At 43.3% G+C, this 18,452-nt stretch overlaps 1 protein-coding gene across 3 annotated transcripts; it reads right to left on the bottom strand.

The window, feature by feature from the left end:
• Positions 1-228: 228 nt before the first annotated feature.
• On the bottom strand, positions 229-17,104 carry TCTN3 (tectonic family member 3). 3 transcript variants are annotated; one of them, XM_076339288.1, is made up of 14 exons: positions 16,728-17,104; positions 15,879-16,000; positions 12,040-12,170; positions 11,527-11,635; positions 11,338-11,456; positions 10,186-10,221; positions 9,710-9,784; positions 9,483-9,608; positions 8,341-8,436; positions 7,970-8,067; positions 7,189-7,354; positions 6,298-6,435; positions 886-1,048; positions 229-688 (listed from the first exon to the last, which is right to left on the bottom strand). In XM_076339288.1, the coding sequence occupies exons 1-14, from the start codon at positions 17,102-17,104 to the stop codon at positions 681-683; spliced, it is 1,764 nt and encodes a 587-aa protein (XP_076195403.1). In that variant the 3' UTR covers positions 229-680. The 3 variants fall into 3 exon arrangements, with proteins under 3 accessions (XP_076195403.1, XP_076195402.1, XP_076195404.1); XM_076339287.1 differs by having other exon boundaries at positions 229-1,048; XM_076339289.1 differs by having other exon boundaries at positions 229-1,048; positions 6,370-6,435.
• Between the last annotated feature and the right edge of the window lie 1,348 nt (positions 17,105-18,452).

The following is an 18,452-nucleotide window of genomic DNA, read 5'->3' as shown; positions in this document are numbered from 1 at the left end:
CAATGGCTATCATTATCAGCCCAGTTCCTATCTGGAGCCACAAGAGAATGTTTCTTATCTAGGAAAATCCATATTCGGGCCTGTTTCTTCAAGAAAAAAAAAGATCAGGAAGGAAGCTGTCTTGACAAACAACTAAAATGCAATTGTTTTTCAGAGGATGGGACATTTACAATTACTTTGCTTTGTGTAACACTATTGCTAATGTAAACAGTGATTAAAACACGAAAATTTCAATTGAATGTCTGTATTTGAAAAGACATAGATAAGAGTCCAAAACTGTCACAGAGGCATGGCTGCCATGTAACAAGGACAGGTTAAAAGGTGACTGGCAGACATGTCTACTCATAAAATAATGATTCAGGCCACCTCGGAGGGCTCCTGTATTTTAAATGTTCAGTTAGTTCCATGTAGAAAAATCAGATGCTTCTCCAACAGGAAGATGACTGCATGTAGCTCCAAAATGCTTGGATTGAACCTTGCTCCTCTCTCCATACTCCTCGGTTTAGAAAGCACTCTTGGTTTCTGGGAACATGGAATGCTCATTTGAACAGCCTCCTCCTTGTTCCTCATTAATGCAATATCTCTTGATCCCTCCATCTCTCAAGTGCTTCACTGCAGTGAGGTTCACAGATGGTGCATACGGAGAATAGGGGCATGAGAGGACTCGGGACAGAAGCTGGTCATGTGGCTTAATCCAAGAACAGAAGGCACATTGGTATCATAGGCACAGTATAAGAACCTGAGAAGTCTCATGATCTGGATCATAGTTCTGAATGTATCAATTTACTCACCGAACTTTAAGTACAGGCCCCATCTATTTGACTTTTCAAAAGCAGAGAATACTAAACATTATTAGAATCAAAAAAAAATAGACAGCCAGATCACCTCTATAACTTCTTTCCAAATTCGGTGCCACCTTGAATGGGAAAAAGATGTCAAAAGGGAGTTTCCAATGCATTTGGGGCTGGCCTCGTGGAAGTTCTGGCCATTCCGTCATGTCAGTGAAGGTAACGACAGTTGTCAAAGGTACCACGCTTGTGCTTAGGAACTGTAACAAGAAGGAAAGCACAAAGAGTTTAGCAAGTTTAATACAAAAGATGCATCTCTCCTCGATTTGCTAATGGAGACCCACTGTAAAGAATGGGCAAGCAAGATGTCTTTAGGATGGTAGGAGTTAAGTGTTCCAGATATATTTTTTAGAGGAGTAACTCCTCTTTCCCAAAATTGATACTTGGCAGGTAAATCAAGGGTACGGGTGTCAGGAAAGATCAGTAGCTACTATGCATCATATGTTACAGATCTCCAGAATGGAAGCAGTGACTCAAGCTCTGCTAGAGTAAGCCTTCTATTCAGAGGAAAGACATATCAGCTAGTTGGTAATCAGAAGCAAAGCCAGCTTTATTTTTTATAAAATTATATATTTTATGTAAGATAAGATCACCTGGCCCTTTGAACAGGTGATGGCTGCCAGAAACCGACAGGACTGCTACAAGATTTGATCCTTCCAATAAAATATCAATAAAATAAAGCAGGGACCCAATACAACAATGAATTTATTTCTCACATTTTAGGATCTTGTTTCGGAAATGAGACAGATTGGTAGGTCAGTTGGTAAAGATGGAACAGGTGACTGAACTTCTAAGGCCTCAGTTCCATTCTGTTTCAATAGAATGCTGTAAACTCATACACTTGCTCCTTGAGCTGCGTGAAGTTTCATGGCTAGCTTGGGCTGATTTAAGACCATGCTGCTGCCAAAAGAGCAACCCCCTACCCTGGCTTCCCAGCTCTGCATGCTAACCTCAAGAGAGGGAATCTACTGGCAGCATACCTTCTGTGTTTGCACTGGTTTAAGCCAATCTGAGAAATCACCACCTCATTCACTTCCTTGGAAACAATTTGGAAGATTGCCTTTAGAGCAAAGTTGTGCAGGAAGCATTCAAAAAAGCTCCAAGACAGAATTCATGACTCTTAAGAGAAAAATCCTGAGACTCCTGTTGGGGAATTTTGTGGTACCTCTCGAGGCAAATTAAAAACACTTTTGTGCTTAAATATAAAAGAAAACTGTAATGAACAATGCATTGGGCAGAGTCCTACTGCAATACATGGTTCTACATGGAGTCTGCAGAGATGTGTCACGAGCAGATTCCTTATATACACTTGCACCAGCACCAATCCCGAGAGCGTCAGCATGGGGCACCTCAGGCCGGCTGTGGGTCCATCCCCCAGCCTAGCTCTGCTGCCCAAAGGTGACCCCTGAGCTTGGGGCCCTGAGCGTTCCCATTCCAGGACAAGTCAATGCTGAGGCTATTTCTTATCTCATCACCAAGGGAAACTTCACTCCCTTGCAAGGAGTCTGTCTCTGGCATTGCTGCTTCCAGCCAGTTTAACCCCTTCTTGCAGTTGGGCCGCCTTCTTGCCTTCCATACTGGATCATTCCTTGGTCACAAATTACCACTGCTGAGCAGTTACAATTAGAATTCCCCCTTCACTCCTGATGGATATAAGTTCTCCTATCAATGAGTAAACATACAGTAGGCACAATCACCTTAGTCAACAAGAAGCCTCAAAATGATTCTGGCTTTGTGTCTGGACCTTCAAAATCTGCCTTAAAATCAGAGAGATTAGCGGGGAAAAAACCCCATACACAACCCCTCCTCAACAGCTGGGAGAAGACGGCCACAAGCAACTTCCAGCATGCTCCTGTATAGCTCTACATCATTTAAGACTGTCTTGTATTTTCAGGAAGTCCAAACACAACTGTGACCAGATACTGTGGATGGGTGTAGAAAATGGGATGTCTTTCCTGGGTTCTGTTTTTCGGTCAGTCACTAAGGCAACTCTCCAGAGACACAGTGTGGTCTAAAGGAAAAGGTTTTCTCTAAAGAATGGATAGTTCTTGGATAGAGAATCTGTAGGCTAAAACTGGGAAGTGACATAATTTAAAAGTAAAGCAATATACAGCATGCATTGGTGGTCTCACTGGTATGCTTACAAATGGCTGCAATTCTTAACTGCTGGGTATGGTACCGACTGGTGCCTTTCCTAAAATGTCTTTACTAACAACGCTAATTTGTGGATTGCTACTGATGAAGTCGGTACTGATTTTAATGGTGTGGTTTTTTCTCGCTGCCACAAACTTGCTTTCTTATCATTTGCTTTGCAATATACCTTACAGCTCTAAAGTAATTAGCATCAGTTGCTCAAACAGATGAAATCTGAATCGCATAGTTCTAGATTGGCTAATCCTTAACTGAGGGATATGCACCCTGCACTTCTACTAGGCATGCAAGTCTCCCTCCTCAGACAGATGTTTTGTTAATGGAGCCATGTAACAGCTCAGATTTAGAAAATATCTTCGTGGGGCGGGGGTTTCAGTTTGCCTCAGGGCAACATGTGTTTTACAAGGTGAACATTTTCCTATCATGTTCTTTTCCTGTATGTTGCAAGAAGGGAGGATGAAGAGGTACCATGAGACACATCCAAACAAGTGATGTAAAATCTCATTTAGACCGAGTCTAAAGTTCAAAGGGTAGTAACAGATCAGACAGACACTTGCCATGTCATACCTCATTGCCATGAGAACACCATGGGCAGTCAGCTGCTCCCCCTAAAGAGCTTGCAGAGAAGTATAGAATCATAGAATAGTTTGGGTTGGAAGGGACCTCTAAAGGTCATCTAGTCCAACCCCCCTGCCGTGGGCAGGGACTTCTTCAACTAGATCAGGTTGCTCAGAGCCCCGTCCAACCTGACCTGGAATGTTCCCAGGGATGGGGCATCCACCACCTCTCTGGGCAACCTGTGCCAGTGTTTCACCACCCTCAGCGTAAAAAATTTCTTCCTTATATCTAGTCTATATCTACCCTCCTTTAGTTTAAAGCCATTCCCCCTTGTCCTGTCACAACAGGCCCTGCTAAAAAGTTTGCTGCCATCTTTTTTAGAAGCCCCCTTTAAGTACTGATAGGCTGCAATAAGGTCTCCCCGAAGCCTCCTCTTCTCTAGGCTGAACAACCCCAACTCTCTCAGCCTTTCTTCATAGGAGAGGTGTTCTGTCCCCCTGATCATTTTCATGGCCCTCCTCTGGACCCGCTCCAACAGGTCCGTGTCTTTCTTGTGCTGAGGGCTCCAGAGCTGGACGCAGTACTCCAGGTGGGGTCTCACCAGAGCAGAGTAGAGGGGCAGAATCACCTCCCTCGACCTGCTGGCCACGCTTCTTTTGATGCAGCCCAGGATACGATTGGCCTTCTGGGCTGCGAGCGCACATCGCTGGCTCATGTCCAGCTTTTCATCCAGCAGTACCCCCAAGTCCTTCTCGGCAGGGCTGTTCTCAATCCCTTCATCCCCCAGCCTGTATTGATACTGGGGGTTGCCCCGACCCATGTGCAGGACCTTGCACTTGGCCTTGTTAAGCCTCATGAGGTTCACACAGGCCCACTTCTCGAGCTTGTCCAGGTCCCTCTGGATGGCATCCCGTCCCTCTGGCGTGTCGACTGCACCACTCAGCTTGGCGTCATCTGCAAACTTGCTGAGGGTGCACTCGATCCCGCTATGTCATTGATGAAGATATTAAATAGTACTGGTCCCAATAAGGACCCCTGCAGGACGCCACTCGTCACCAACCTCCATCTGGACATTGAGCCGTTGACCACTACCCTCTGGATGCGACCATCTAACCAATTCCTCACCTACCGGACAGTCCACCCATCAAATCCATACCTCTCCAGTTTAGAGAGAAGGATGTTGTGGGGGACCATGTCAGAGGCCTTACAGAGGTCCAGACAGATGACATCTGTAGCCCTTCCTGTGTCCACTCATGTAGTCACTCCATCATAGAAGGCCACTAGGTTAGTCAGGCAGGACTTGCCCTTGGTGAAGCCGTGCTGGCTGTCTCGAATCACCTCCCTGTCCTCCACATGCCTTAGCATAGCTTCCAGGAGGATCTGTTCCATGATCTTCCCAGGCACAGAGGTGAGACTGACTGGCCTGTAGTTCCCTGGGTCTTCCTTTTTTCCCCTTTTAAAAATGAGGGTTATGTTTCCCCTTTTCCAGTCAGTGGGAACTTCACCGGACTGCCACAACTTCCCAAATACGATGGATAGTGGCTTAGCAACTTCACCGCCAGTTCCTTCAGGACCCGCGGATGGATCTCATCGGGTCCCATGGACTTGTGCACCTTTGGGTGCCTTAGATGGTCTCGAACCTGATGTTCTCCCACAGTGGGCAGTTCTTCATTCTCCCAGTTGTGAGAGAATGGGGAATCTCTCTCTTTGCCTTCTGTGGCTTGGGCGGTGAGGCTCGAGCACTTGCCGGTGAAGACTGAGGCAAAAAAGTCATTGAGTACCTCCACCTTCTCCATATCCCAGGTAACCAGGTCTCCCATTTCGTTCCGGAGAGGGCCCACATTTTCCCTTGTCTTCCTTTTATCCCCGACATACCTATAGAATCTTTGAAGCCTTGAAATGTATGTGCTGCCCAAAAGACTTTGTGATGTCAGGAATCCAGCCTTGCACCAGAACAGAATCCACTGACACACGCTTGAAAAAGACTATTCATTCTCCTTTGCGGACCTGTTAGCTCCACCTTCCTGCTGACATCATAGAATCATAGAATAGTTTGGGTTGGAAGGGACCTTTAAAGGTCATCTAGTCCAACCCCCTTGCAATGAGCAGGGATATCTTCAACTGGATCAGGTTGCTCAGAGCCCCATCCAACCTGACCTTGAATGTTTCCATCATGTAATCTTCTCTTAGAAACCTGCTTTCTGGCCTACAACCTTTCCCCCTAATTCTTCAAATCTGCTGCCATCAGCATTAGCCTCCTCCTCAGCTACCTGTGGGTGATTTCAGAACCACTAGAGGAATAGAAATATCTTCCTGCACAGATTATCAGCACGCTGTGGAGTCTGTGAAATATAAATCAACTCAAATTCCATATCGAGACTTTAAGAGACAACTAGATAAACATGTAGTTATTGAATGTTTGTAACTACAACTTTAAACTTTTAATTATGCTTGGTATAAAGTTTGAGTCCTTAAGTGGCAGAAGGTGGTTTGGGGTTGGAAAGAAGATACCTTTTCCAGTTGTACAACTGATTGAGGACAGTACTGATAAGACCATAAAACCACCTTCCTCTGTGGAGCTGTTAAATACAAACTTTTGCCATTGCAGCCAGACCACTGCTAAAGTTCAGTAAATCTCAACTCAGTAAAATCAAGACCATTTGATTTCTTGCTTCTTAAATAACCTTTGAATCCCATTTAATTGCCTCTGTGTGTGAGGGAGGGGTTTTAAATTCCATACCTTCAGGGGATGACACTGATAAAAGTACCGTGCACCCAGTATTTGAGCTTGTGGGTTGGACAGGAGGCCCACCTTGGTCCACAATATCTGTATCTCCAGGGTCACAGGAACCGTGCAACAGGAAGTGCAATTCACAGCCTGAAAATGAAATATACCCCAAACACCTTAATATAGTATTTTCAAGGTGAAAAAGGACCATTATGGTCAAAGTCTAATATTTTGGATAGCATAGGTCACAGAACTTGAATCAGTCACTTCAGCACTAACCCCATAACTTCTGGTCAGGTCAGCCACCCATTTTAGAGCTATATCCATCTTGTTGTCATCTCATTTCCAAACAGAATTTGTCTCAGCTCTACCACTTGGATTTTGCATTCTATTAGGCCATCTCCTGACAGATTAATAATTATTAAAATAGAATTTCCCTCCTCCATAAGTACTTGGATCGCAAACTTTTACCCTTATTAGGTAATGTATAAATATCCCTAGAAACTGGAAAATCAGAAAGGATGATAATAATAAAAGCATCAAAATAATAGGAAGTAACCAGGTAGTATTAGTTATAGAAGGCTGTCAGAAAACTAGGTAATACAACACTGGATTCAGTTTTAAACTCTTTTTGCCCATTTAAATAGCAGGAACAGGATTCAAGTGATACTAAATCTGTCAGGGGCTTTTTTTTGTTTAGTAAGTATCCTAGTAATATGAACCATAATAAAAATGACTGCTTAAAGGCATTAAGACCCCTGAGAATCAGTAGATCATCACACAAAGAAAGTAAGCCCAGATGAACAAGCTGGTTCTTTTTTTCCCATGACCACGCTTCCCCAAGGCAAGACAAAGATATGAAAGGAAAAATACTCACAGCTGGTCTTTTTGCATTCATATTACCTGCACACTGCAGTTCTGAATCAGAATGGTCGTCCACTCTTCTGCCTGGGTTGAATGAGCACTGCCAGTTATAGCAAGGTCCTCTGCTCTGTTCATCCCCTGAAGAGCCTTGTATAACTTCTGCTGGATGTAACTACAGTTACTTTCTTCCAGTATTGGGGATAGGCTGGAAATGAGAAAATAACAGATTTGACAAAGTGATTTCCAGGACAGAAAAAAACCACTATCAACATCCTTCCTTCATAACGAGCATTTGTTCCACTCTTGTAATGAGTCAACAGAATCATTACGGAAGTATTGGTATTAAATGGATGCAGTTTCAATCATCTCTGCAATGAGAAGGGAGAAGAAGAACATAACAGGGTAACACCATGATAAGGAAAACTGACAGCTCTTTAGCATCTTGTCACATCAGTGGTCGTATACCTGCCCTGTCACCAACAAAAGAATGATCCAAATTATCAAAACAATCACTTTTTAAGGTTCCATTATAATTCACTCCTCAAATACAGACTCTACTCTTGCCCAAGACATGTTGCCAGACTACAGCCTCAAAATGTCCCAGAAGACCTTCACAATGTTCAGATTGTTCTAGAGGTCCACCATCTCTCTGATATTCAGGTCCTCTTAGGAGTATATGAAAGATCGGTAGAGACCCATTGGTGACCTCAGGGAAGGACCTAGGCTCCACAGCAGTGGTGAGAAACCACGGAAAAATGTGCTAAGTGAGTCCACACCTTCCAAATGTGTCAGGAAGGGTGACCGCAGAGTGTGTTGTTACCTGAGCTTGCAGCCTGTCCTCATATTTCTTCCAAATTGTACTGTGTGTCTGAAGAACTGTGAGCAACTTCCATCACCTTTGCTCTGTAAAATGCTCATCTGACAGACTGCATGTCAAGAAGCCAAACAAAAGCATAAACAGACAATATAGGACACCCAACTTGTATTTAACAATCCTCTCACCCCAAATTGCTCCTTATCCCTAACACAGGACTCCAATTCAGTCATGACCAAAAGGCCTGCTGATGGCTGCAATGTAATACTGAGGTATGCCCTCACAGGTGAAGGTAGAATCTCAGAAGTCCGGACAGTAGAGTACCAGAAGTCAATAAACCCAGTGATAAATAAAACTTGATAGCAGAAAAAGGATACATGCTGCATGGCACCACTGTTTGCAACCAACAATGGTGCTCCGGTGATGTAGCCAGGGTTTCCACTTCTAGGCAACGTATGAGAAAGAGTCCTGGTCTACAAAGAGGCAAAGGAAAGAAAAAGGAAGAAGAAAACATTAGCACCAATGAGATCCATTCATCTCAGAAGATCAAATTCACATTCTCAAAAATGTAAATGTAACCCATTTTTTGAATGACTGAATATTGTGCACTACTAAAACCTCCATTATTTATTTCCAAATCCTCTTTCTTACCTGGCAAGTTCATCTGCAGTCCGGGAGGTAAAAAACTAAATGTCAGTACCCTGAAATGTGGATACCACCAGGACAGTTCTTGAGACAATGAATTCCTGTTGCTCAGCATTTGTCTCTAAGGAAGTGAACATATCAGTCTTGGCAATTTTCTACAGATGACCTGCAGAACAAACCCTGCCTTGACCCCAACTCTGAGTGGCAGATTCCACTTCTAAATTGTTTTATGGGGAGAGCCTCTGGGGATAACTTCAGCAAGGTTGCAAGGTTGCACTGCACACTTATCAACCCCTGAGGTCACCACTTATCCCACTTTACATTGCCTCTATGGGACAAGGTTTATATGAACTTCAACACACATTAGCATTTCCCAGATTTCCACCCCCTCCAAAGTAACTCTTTTTCCCGCTGCACGGGCAAAGTTAAATAAGTACCTGGAATAAATTTAGCAACTTTGTTCACAAACACTGAACACCTCAGACACAGCACCAGCTCCAACCCTTTCCTTCACAAGACCGTGCTGGTGACGCTGATCTCATCCTCTCCCCTTCTCCCCCCACCAAAAAAAAAAAAAAACCCAAATCAAAACAACAGCAAAAAATAGTCAGATAAAAATAATCAGACCCTTCAAACTGGTGCAGTGCAAGACTGCATGCTTGCACTGAGCCTGAGTTTTTCTACTAACATGGTTTACTTGAGACCAGAGCAGTGTCCCCTCCTTCCTTCGACCACCAGCTGTGTCCCAGGGTTCTGGTACTACCATACCACAGTGACACTGCTCTAATCTTTTCACATCTCATCTGTACAAAACTGGGTCACAAACTACAGACTACAAACTCGGTAAGAGCCCAGGGAGGATGGGGACACTGACCCAGAAGTGCAAAGTGAAGTGCTGCTGCAGAGAGGATCCTGAGTTCCCAGAGATGTTGCTCACTTTGAACCGGACGGAAACACTCTGAATCCCATGTGTGCCACTGAATTCTATCTCATAGATCACCTGAAAGTCCAATTCAGAGAAGAATCAGAGGCGGAGGCAGGTAATAGGACAGTGACTTTAAGCTAGTGTTGAGCTCCCCAAAGGAAAGAAGATTCAGATACCTCAGAAACAACATTGTTACATATGTTGTCTTTCATGTGGGGAGCTCCAGGTGGTGCGACTGCGGTGACCTCTACCTGGAGACAGTAAGCATATTAACAATTAGCAATTGTTTTAAAAGGAGTGTGCCTTTCTTACTCTTTTCCACTGCTTTTCCATCCAAGTCAGATTTACCTTGCTGCTGTAGCTGTGCTCTGTGGACACATCACCCTGCTCCAGATGCCCAATCTTTTCTAAGAAAACAAGCTACCTCCCTGACTCCAGCCCTATCTATGCCCATTCAATTAAAAGTACATCTTTCCTTATATCCCTTCTTTTTCTATAATGTCACACTTTTGTCCAAAAAATCTTGTCTCAGACACAGAACATTCCCATTCTCCCAAGTTCCCAACCTATGGGCATTACTATGAATGCCTAAGATTCCAGATATGTTTTATTTCATAAGCAGAAATTATTTTCATTGCCAATAGAGACTGACCTTCATGGCCTGCACAATGGTGTCATTAATTGGGACCTGGGAAAACAAACAAACCAACATACAACACCACAAAAACAACCAATTTTCAGTGTTTGCAAGTGCCTAAAGTCATGAAAACATCACTAAATAGACCCTACATACTATATTGACAAAAATTACTTTGTTTATTCCAGATATGTAAAAATTGTCATCAGTTTGCAACCTAGAAATCACAGACATAATCCACATAAAGCATTTTTAGAACATCAGAAGACAAATTTTATTCTTGGCCCTGCTAATGACCCGCAGAATGCAGATACTTTAAAATATCAGCATCTTTGACCCATTCCTGGAGCTCCCCCTTCTGGAATCAAGTAATTACTTCAGCTTCCATTTAAGGAAAAATTAAATTTTGGCCACAGTGACAAAGCAAGCCCTGAAAACATGAGTTAAATTTGATCAATAGAAGACTCTCTACTACAGTTATGTAGATTTATATTTCCAATATAAGGCTAAACTGAGTCATTAGCCTTAATAAGGTGTTAATATTTACACTGTCGTTTTATCTTGGAACACCAGAGAAACTCTAGAAGGCGAAAGGAGATACTGAATGTTAACATTCAGTAAGACCAGCATTATAAACCCAGAACAATAACAATTCGGTTATTTTGAAATTATTGTCAGGATAAATAATGGAGAAATTGATATGAATTCAATTTATGAATGTAAATAAAGCTAATATTGATAACTGGCCTTCAGTATGATTTTAGAGATAACATATCGTGTCAAACATCCTCATTCTTTACTAAGAACATGCATTGCTTGGTTGACCAAGTTGATGGAACAGATAGAAATACTTTGATAAACAGTCTGTTTAAAATGCAAGAGAGTTCTAGTTAAACCATTAAAACTATGAAGTGTCAATGAAGTACCTGTTAAATGCATTAAGAATTTGCTAATAACTGAAATTTATTGGAAAGTAGTTTGAATTGAGGGTTTATCACAAATCATGACATTTTTGACAGGATTTCCAGCAAGAAGGCCTTAACAAGCGGGAGATCAGGGATGACATACCAGGTGACTTAGTTTTCCATTTAGCTGAAGTTGCAATGGAAGGCAATGGAAAGTCAAGCAAATAAGACGTTGAGCAAAAGGAAGAAATATGACATGTACCTTTAGCACGGTGAAGTCACGGTAGTAGGAGGCAGCATCTAGGGCAGGATCAGTAACGCAGCTCTTGCTCAAGTTGGCAAAAATCCGAGTACAGCTTGTGCTTTTACTGTCCAGGAAGCCTGAGTTAAGACACGACAACATATAAAACAGAAGCAAACCACCCCAAGAAATTCTTCCCCCTTTACTAACCAGCAGGATTTCCATCAACACAAAGTCCACTGGCTCCCATTTTTACTGGCTGTCTAAGCGTGCTCAGTACAGATGATGAATCAAAGTAGATTAGGATTGGATCACCAGCCTGAAAAGACAATTTGGAGAAATCACAGGCAAAGTGACTATGGAATACTAAGGCCAAGCACAAGGTGATGACATCATCAGGGCACAGAGGCACATTTATACTTCTCTATCTATATATATTTATATACTATACTATATAAATTTATAGTATAGTATACTATACTTTATACGTATATATATTGTATACTATACAAACCCTTTTTGTCTAAAGGGTTGCCCAAACTTTTAAATACAAGAAAACTAATCAGAAACTTTTTACACAATAAGGAATGAAAAGAAATGAGTGATAATATGGATTATAGGTAGAAAAATAAGAATCTTTCCATCTGTTCTCATTAGATCTCATTACAGACAGCTTTAGTAAAAGTGTATCTGCAAACTGATTGCTATTTTCTTTCAACTCACCCGGTAAAAGGCAGAGAATGATGGCTGGACTTGTGATGGTGCTAAGAAAGAGTGTCTGCCATACTTCTCCAAGAACTTCAAAAAATCAGATTCTTTGATATCCTGTGGCTGTTGGAAATAGTTCAGCTTTGCTAAAGGTTGAAAAGAGAAAAAAAAAAAATCCGCCAATATCAAATTACTAGAAAAGAGAGATCTAAGAAAAAGTAAATATTATGCCAATATTTTTAAAAGGAACAACTTTAGTAATTATAAGCTAGATAGTGCCTTATATTAATTAATCCATAGTAACACTGCTAACAGGCTAATATGAGCTATGAACAGGATGATATAATGAGTACTAGTTTGTACTGTTTCATGGGAAACAGGTGCTAACACACAAATGTGACTTTCCAAAAAGCATGAAAACTGCTTAAGACAACTATCTTAATATGTGCTCTAATTTCTGTAAGATGCCCAAATTAGACACACATGACATTTTAATGACAAAACACTACCAATATATGAGTTCACTAAAACCAACATTAAATGGACTCAAAATAATTAAAGTTGGTAAAACTCAAAGTAAGTATGAATAGGGAATAGGCATCCTAAAAAACCCAGACTTTCTACTGGTATCCCACAGTGATGCCCTCCTGACCCAGTGGTATTCGGTATGGTTACAATGTTATAATGTATTAAATTATTAATGCTAAAACACTAAGTCATAAAATAGCAAGTTATTAGGGACATACTATGTAGACTCATCCTAATGGACTTGTTCAAACAATAAACTTTTTAATACATCCAAATAAAATGTCTTACAAGGTTCGAGGACTACAGATCATACCAACAGGAGTGAGTGGCAGTATCCTCGATTACAGTAGTACCAAAAAGAATTTAGGCAGTCTAGTAGGTTGGGGGGGGGGGGGGGGGGGGGAGAAAAAAAAAAAGAACTTAAGCTCTCAATGTAATTCTGCTGTTTGAGGGCAGAGCAGATCCTCAGATGTACAGAGCAGCAAGCAGAAATAAAAGATTTTTATATCCGAATACAGCATTAGTCAAGCAGTCAACTAAATATCTTAAGGAGATAAAGGCTGAAGGAGTATTAAGGTCCTACAAGGTTCACAAAAATAGGTGCACAGAGCAACTTTCTTATTATTCACTTGAGGGTATAATCATTAGACTGAAAAAGAAAACACTGGTAGTTGTGCTACTCACAATCATTTTTTTTCTTTGGAATGCAGTTCTTTATGTACTCTTCTATTACCAAAGCTGAATGCAGGTTAACAACATTACATAATGCAAAATATACCTGAAAACTGGAAGAAAAGGCCTTCTGCAGCAAAACTTAAGATATTCAAACTGCTCAAGTTTTCAGAGAAAAGACATATATAACTTGTTCATAGTGTAGTTTGCTCAAGAAAGCATGCTAGCTACTAAAGGCTATTTAATCTTGTAGGAAAAGGCAAAAAAGAATTTCAGACAATTTAATTTGTCTGAAACCAAACAAACTTCAAAAAAAAAAAAAAACCAGGAGTCAGGCTCATGGATAATGATTCTTGTAACTTTAAAATGCACTCATATTAGTTCTTCCACTCATTTAGAAGCAGAAATAGCAGCAATATTCTCCTAACACCTACAAAGACTAGAGACAAAGTTGTTATCTTGAGGAGCTAGTATGTGAAATAAGAATGCTTTTAAAAGTACTTTAAGTATTTTGAAAATATCCAGTATTTCCAACTGTCCCTGAGAACTCACCTCTTCCTCTTAATAAATTAATTGTCAGTTGGATCAGCAAGACTACCTGACTCAGCCAGCTACATGATCATTAGACAGAAGGAACTGTTAGGGACGTGGTGAGCAGTCACACTGCTCCATTTAGTACCAATACAGTCTAAAATCAGTTTAAGACATATGTGAAACTCCACCTTTAGCACAAGACAGTGAAAAGGCAGTACTGGGAAAAATTACAAAAGGAAGAAAGGGCCACAGAGGGCACAAAAGAAAGAGAAGATTGGGTGTGATGAGCTATCAAGGTTAGAGGAATGCCAGAGTTGTGAACAGCTGTCAGATGGAGAACAACAGTATGAAAAAGTAGAAAAATAAAGCAATCAAAGGATGGCAACAGTCAGAAAAATAGGCAAGAAAAGATGACTGGGTGAAGCAAAGGATGTTTTACACTTCAGGAAAGACAGCTGAAATAAAGTACTGCAGTCAAGAAAGAATGAGGACAGGCGTGGAAGAGCCATTAGTGACAAGCAGAGGAAGAAAAACCTGCATCTTTTAGAAGTATCATAAAGAAGTATTAGTAAAACTTGAACACTACTCTGGCATCTGCTAGCAATGGTTTCAATGAGGTGAAGTCAACTTGTGCATCACAATCTCTTTGTTAATGGCCACAATAATTCATTAGGTTCAGAGCCTGTTCCCACTTGCCCTTTTACAGGAGGCCCTCTGGAGCAGGCTTGATTATATTTCTGGCAGTGGTCAGATGTCACCATCCACCCTGGAAAGGCTTCTTCCACAATCAGTTGATGAGAACATATGTGTTTCCATATTTCCTTGGGGAAGGCCAAAGGGGAGAACACTGTTTCTACCAGAAAACTTTATCATCCTTCAGGTGATCCCAAATAAAGTCTTTCCCAGATGTTCTTCCAAGAACAAGCACAGAAAAGGAAAAGGCCACGTGAGCAGTGAATTCTGTTGTTCCCAGGTGTGCCACACCTAACGTTCACATGCAATCAAATGTCTACGGCTTGTTCAGTGGTCCTAATCATGTGATAGATATGGGGCCCAAATATTAAATGGCCAGAAAAATCTGGTGCCATCAATCTGGACACAGATGATCCTTCCTTTGGATGAGATTACAAATTCAGAATCCTTCTAATCCTATTTTTATGACACTATGGGTAGTGTGGGAAAAGGATAAAATGTAGCTACTTCCAAGTTACAGGCTGGAATACCCAGGAGCCTGACAGCACTTTCAGCTGTGGTTAAACCCTCATCAAAATTTATCTTTACTCTGAGACCTACTGAAAATTGGGATGGGTGAAATTCTAGCACTGCTACCTATTATACTATGTACTATGAGGCTCTCATTGTTTCTTTGCTCTTCCTTGTAGGCAAAACATTCAGGCAACATCTGTGAAGAGCTGAAAGCAGGACTAGATAAAAGGAAGCTAACCCTGTTTTGACTAGTTGTTGGACCAGTTAACCTCCTGAGCCTCTCCCAACCTAAAATGCTCTATGATTTAGGTCCGAAGTAGATGGGACTGTGGGTCAAAACTCCCAGGCAAAAGGCTCAAAAGAGAAAACGGTGAGTGTTCAAATGTGAGACCCTAGTGAATTGCAATGAATGCCAGAGTTGGACACCAAATCAGTTAAATGAAGTACCATGTGGAAAGCAGAAAGAGAAAAAAGTGTTAATGGCATACCGTACGAGGGTATACGATTACTAGAGAAAAATCATTGCCAGCAGAGAAGAAAGTATAAAAATAAGCATATGAAATAAAGAATCCAAGATATGGTAAGAAATCACTTTCTGAAAAGGATAATAGTGGTATATTTCAAACATCCACCCTTATTTGCTGCTTTAAGTGTAGCAAAGTAAGGAAGGTATCTCAGTTACAGAAGCAATTGATAAAGGCTGATTTGTGTTTAGCCAGAGACCCTACCCTCAAACTGAGTACAATATTCTTTTTTTTGTTTGTCTTTAGTGATGGGACCCTGATTCACTACGGTCTCTCTGGCACTATTACAGCCCAAATAATTAGTAACAATTATAACAGGTAAGTTTAAAAAAAGATTCCTTAAGCAGAGGCAATCTATGAATTAAATGTGTGGAAAGAAAGGTTACTTACAGTCATCCAGCTGCACACAGAACAGCAGATCATGTCCACCAGGGACAGCCACGGTATCAGTAGGATAAGGGGTGTTACTTCTGAAGATGAGTGATTTTTCCACACACACTTGACTCACAGACCTGCAAAGACAAGACCCCCTCCCCCCCAGCAAACTGTTAAAGAGGCTATTCTTGCATAATTTTGTATTTTACATTACTAAATGCCAGCAACAGAACGCAGTATTACTTTTCATCGGCTTACATGAGTGATTGTACAATTTGCATTGACAATCAATTACAGAAAGGCTCTCTCGTCATTGTAGTAACTTTGTGGATACTCTCTATTTGTATATTTAGAAATCACTCTAAAATTCCCTGGAACAAAAAGTGGTAAAGAAATTCAGTGTCCGTGTATTACAGCTCCTCTCGGTCCTCCTCACAACTGCAATCTGCAAAGACAGGGTTCACTCACAGATTTTACTCTCCAAATAGCTGAAACTGCCTTCCTCACTGACAGCATCTCGCAGTTTGTAACTGCTTTACTGTCTCCCAATTGTATATTAAAGTTCTTTTTTCCTAAGATAAGACTTCCTAGTTCCCACCGCCTGTAGCCTCACCACAGAGTCACCAAGCCCTGCTTTACCTAGGCCATTAAAACGTTGGCCACGGGAAGCCTTTCACGAGCCCTCGACTCAGAAGTAAGCTGTCCCCCGTCCCCGAGAGCCGTGGCAAACCCGACAGCGAAACTAACGCGGCTGAACTGCGGTTCCTGCCGGGTGCCCGGTCCCTGTCCCTCGGCCCGCCTTGGCCCACGCGCGGCAGCGGCCGGGGCGGCGCCAGCAGCGGTGGGAGCCCGTTCCCTGCCCACCTGCTGCCGCCGGAGAGGCGGGACGACTCGGCGGCGCCGGGGTCGCGCAGGCCGCAGGCGCCGGGCGGCAAGTGGCGGGCGGGGAAGCCGCCGCCGGCGGGGCGGTGGCGCGCGGCGCGGGCTGTCCGCGGAGCGCGGCGGCGGAGCGGAGGAGCAGGACCGCCGCGGCGGGGCCCGGCGGCGGCGATCTGGGCGCCGGCCCGGACGGCGCGGGCAGCGGGGGCTCGGCGCGAGGCCGCTTCCTCGCTTCGGGGAGCAGCCCGATGCGTGGCCCCTGCGGCGAGCTCAGCGGCGGCGGCTCCAGGCGGGGTGCCGGGGCTAGCGGCGGCCAGCCGCGCCAGCAGCAGGGCCAGCAGCAACCCCCGGGCCCCGCGCATGGCAGCACCTCGTCGCTAAGAAACGCGGCCCGCCGCCCCTCCGGACAGCGGGGAGGCGAGGCGCATGCGCGGCTGGCGTCTGCCCCCGCCTCCGGGCTGGGGGCGCCCGGCGGGGTGCCGGCCTGGCCCGGCCGGGCTGCCCTCTGCTGCGCTCCGCTCGTTCCGCGGCTCTCGGCGGCAGGGCTTGAGGTCGCCCGAGGCGCCTGCTGGAAAGCCGGGGAGGTCTCTGCTGTGGGGACGCTGCGGGGGAGGAGCGTGAGCGGCGGCGGCGTCGCCTGGGTGGGCGGCGCGGCCCATCGGAGACGGTGGCCTTCTCGCCGGGCAACTGGCTTTCTCTCTCTTAGCTGGGACGGACTGGCCCCAGGTACTAGTCGTCATCGTCATCAGGAAGCCCCGGAGACTTAACTTCTATTTTTCCTTTTTTTCGTTATAGAAAGGTTGTCAGCGAAACAAGCGCACAATCAGATTGTACCCGTCGGTATTAACGTTGCCGTCGATTCCGCTGGGTTGAGGATTTGCCCCACAAAATCCTGTGATTTGTCTCGGGTGTTCAAAGCTGAGAACAAGCCCTTTACCGTAGCTGCAGTGAAAGTGCTGGCGAAGGTGCTTGGTTTCAGAGCTGAGGGGGGGAGCAGGGTGGTTTGCCCCGAGCTTTCTGTTCCGGGGCCTTAGTAGTGCGCTGTCTTGCAGCGTGTCTCCTAAAGGATGGCAGGTTAACTCTTCCTTTGTGCTTCCTGCAGCTCTGGGTGCTGCATCAGTCTGCAGAAGCACTGTACCTGAAAGCGTGTGCGTTTCCTTAGCATACTACCTTACAGTAGTATGGCATGGAGCTGCCTCTTTGCAAACTCATCCCAGCAAAGGATGTGGAGAAGCAACAATGTAAAGAGGTACATATTAGGAAGTAGACAAGTAGTGGTACAGCCCTGTAATGCTAATATATCTTCAAAAGTTAAATGGCATGCTTACTGTATACTGAATGTTTTAAAGAGGTTGTTTCACAGCAAATCTTGGTGTGTTATTTCTCTGGTAGAATTAAATATTCTGCTATAATTATACAGTGCTTAATTTGTTGGGTTTTGCTTTTCTAAAGTAGCATGTTTAAAAGAGTTAATTTCAGATAACTGTAGATACTATATGTTAAAAGATACTAGAAATTATCAAATGTTAATGTATTCATATTGTGGAATAATGATTGCCTTAGAGCAGTTGTGAGTAACGTTCAACGTGAGATATCCTATTCTGCTATCATTTACATGATATGAATTGAGTAAGTCACTAATCTCTTTTTTACATTACGTTACAGTGCACCATTTGGTCTGCAGAGCTGCCTAGCGAGAAACACAGTATT

The sequence above is a fragment of the Aptenodytes patagonicus genome, chromosome 5 (assembly GCF_965638725.1).
Source record: "Aptenodytes patagonicus chromosome 5, bAptPat1.pri.cur, whole genome shotgun sequence".
NCBI classification, from domain to species: domain Eukaryota; kingdom Metazoa; phylum Chordata; class Aves; order Sphenisciformes; family Spheniscidae; genus Aptenodytes; species Aptenodytes patagonicus.
This window is presented reverse-complemented; position numbering and strand designations above follow the sequence as displayed.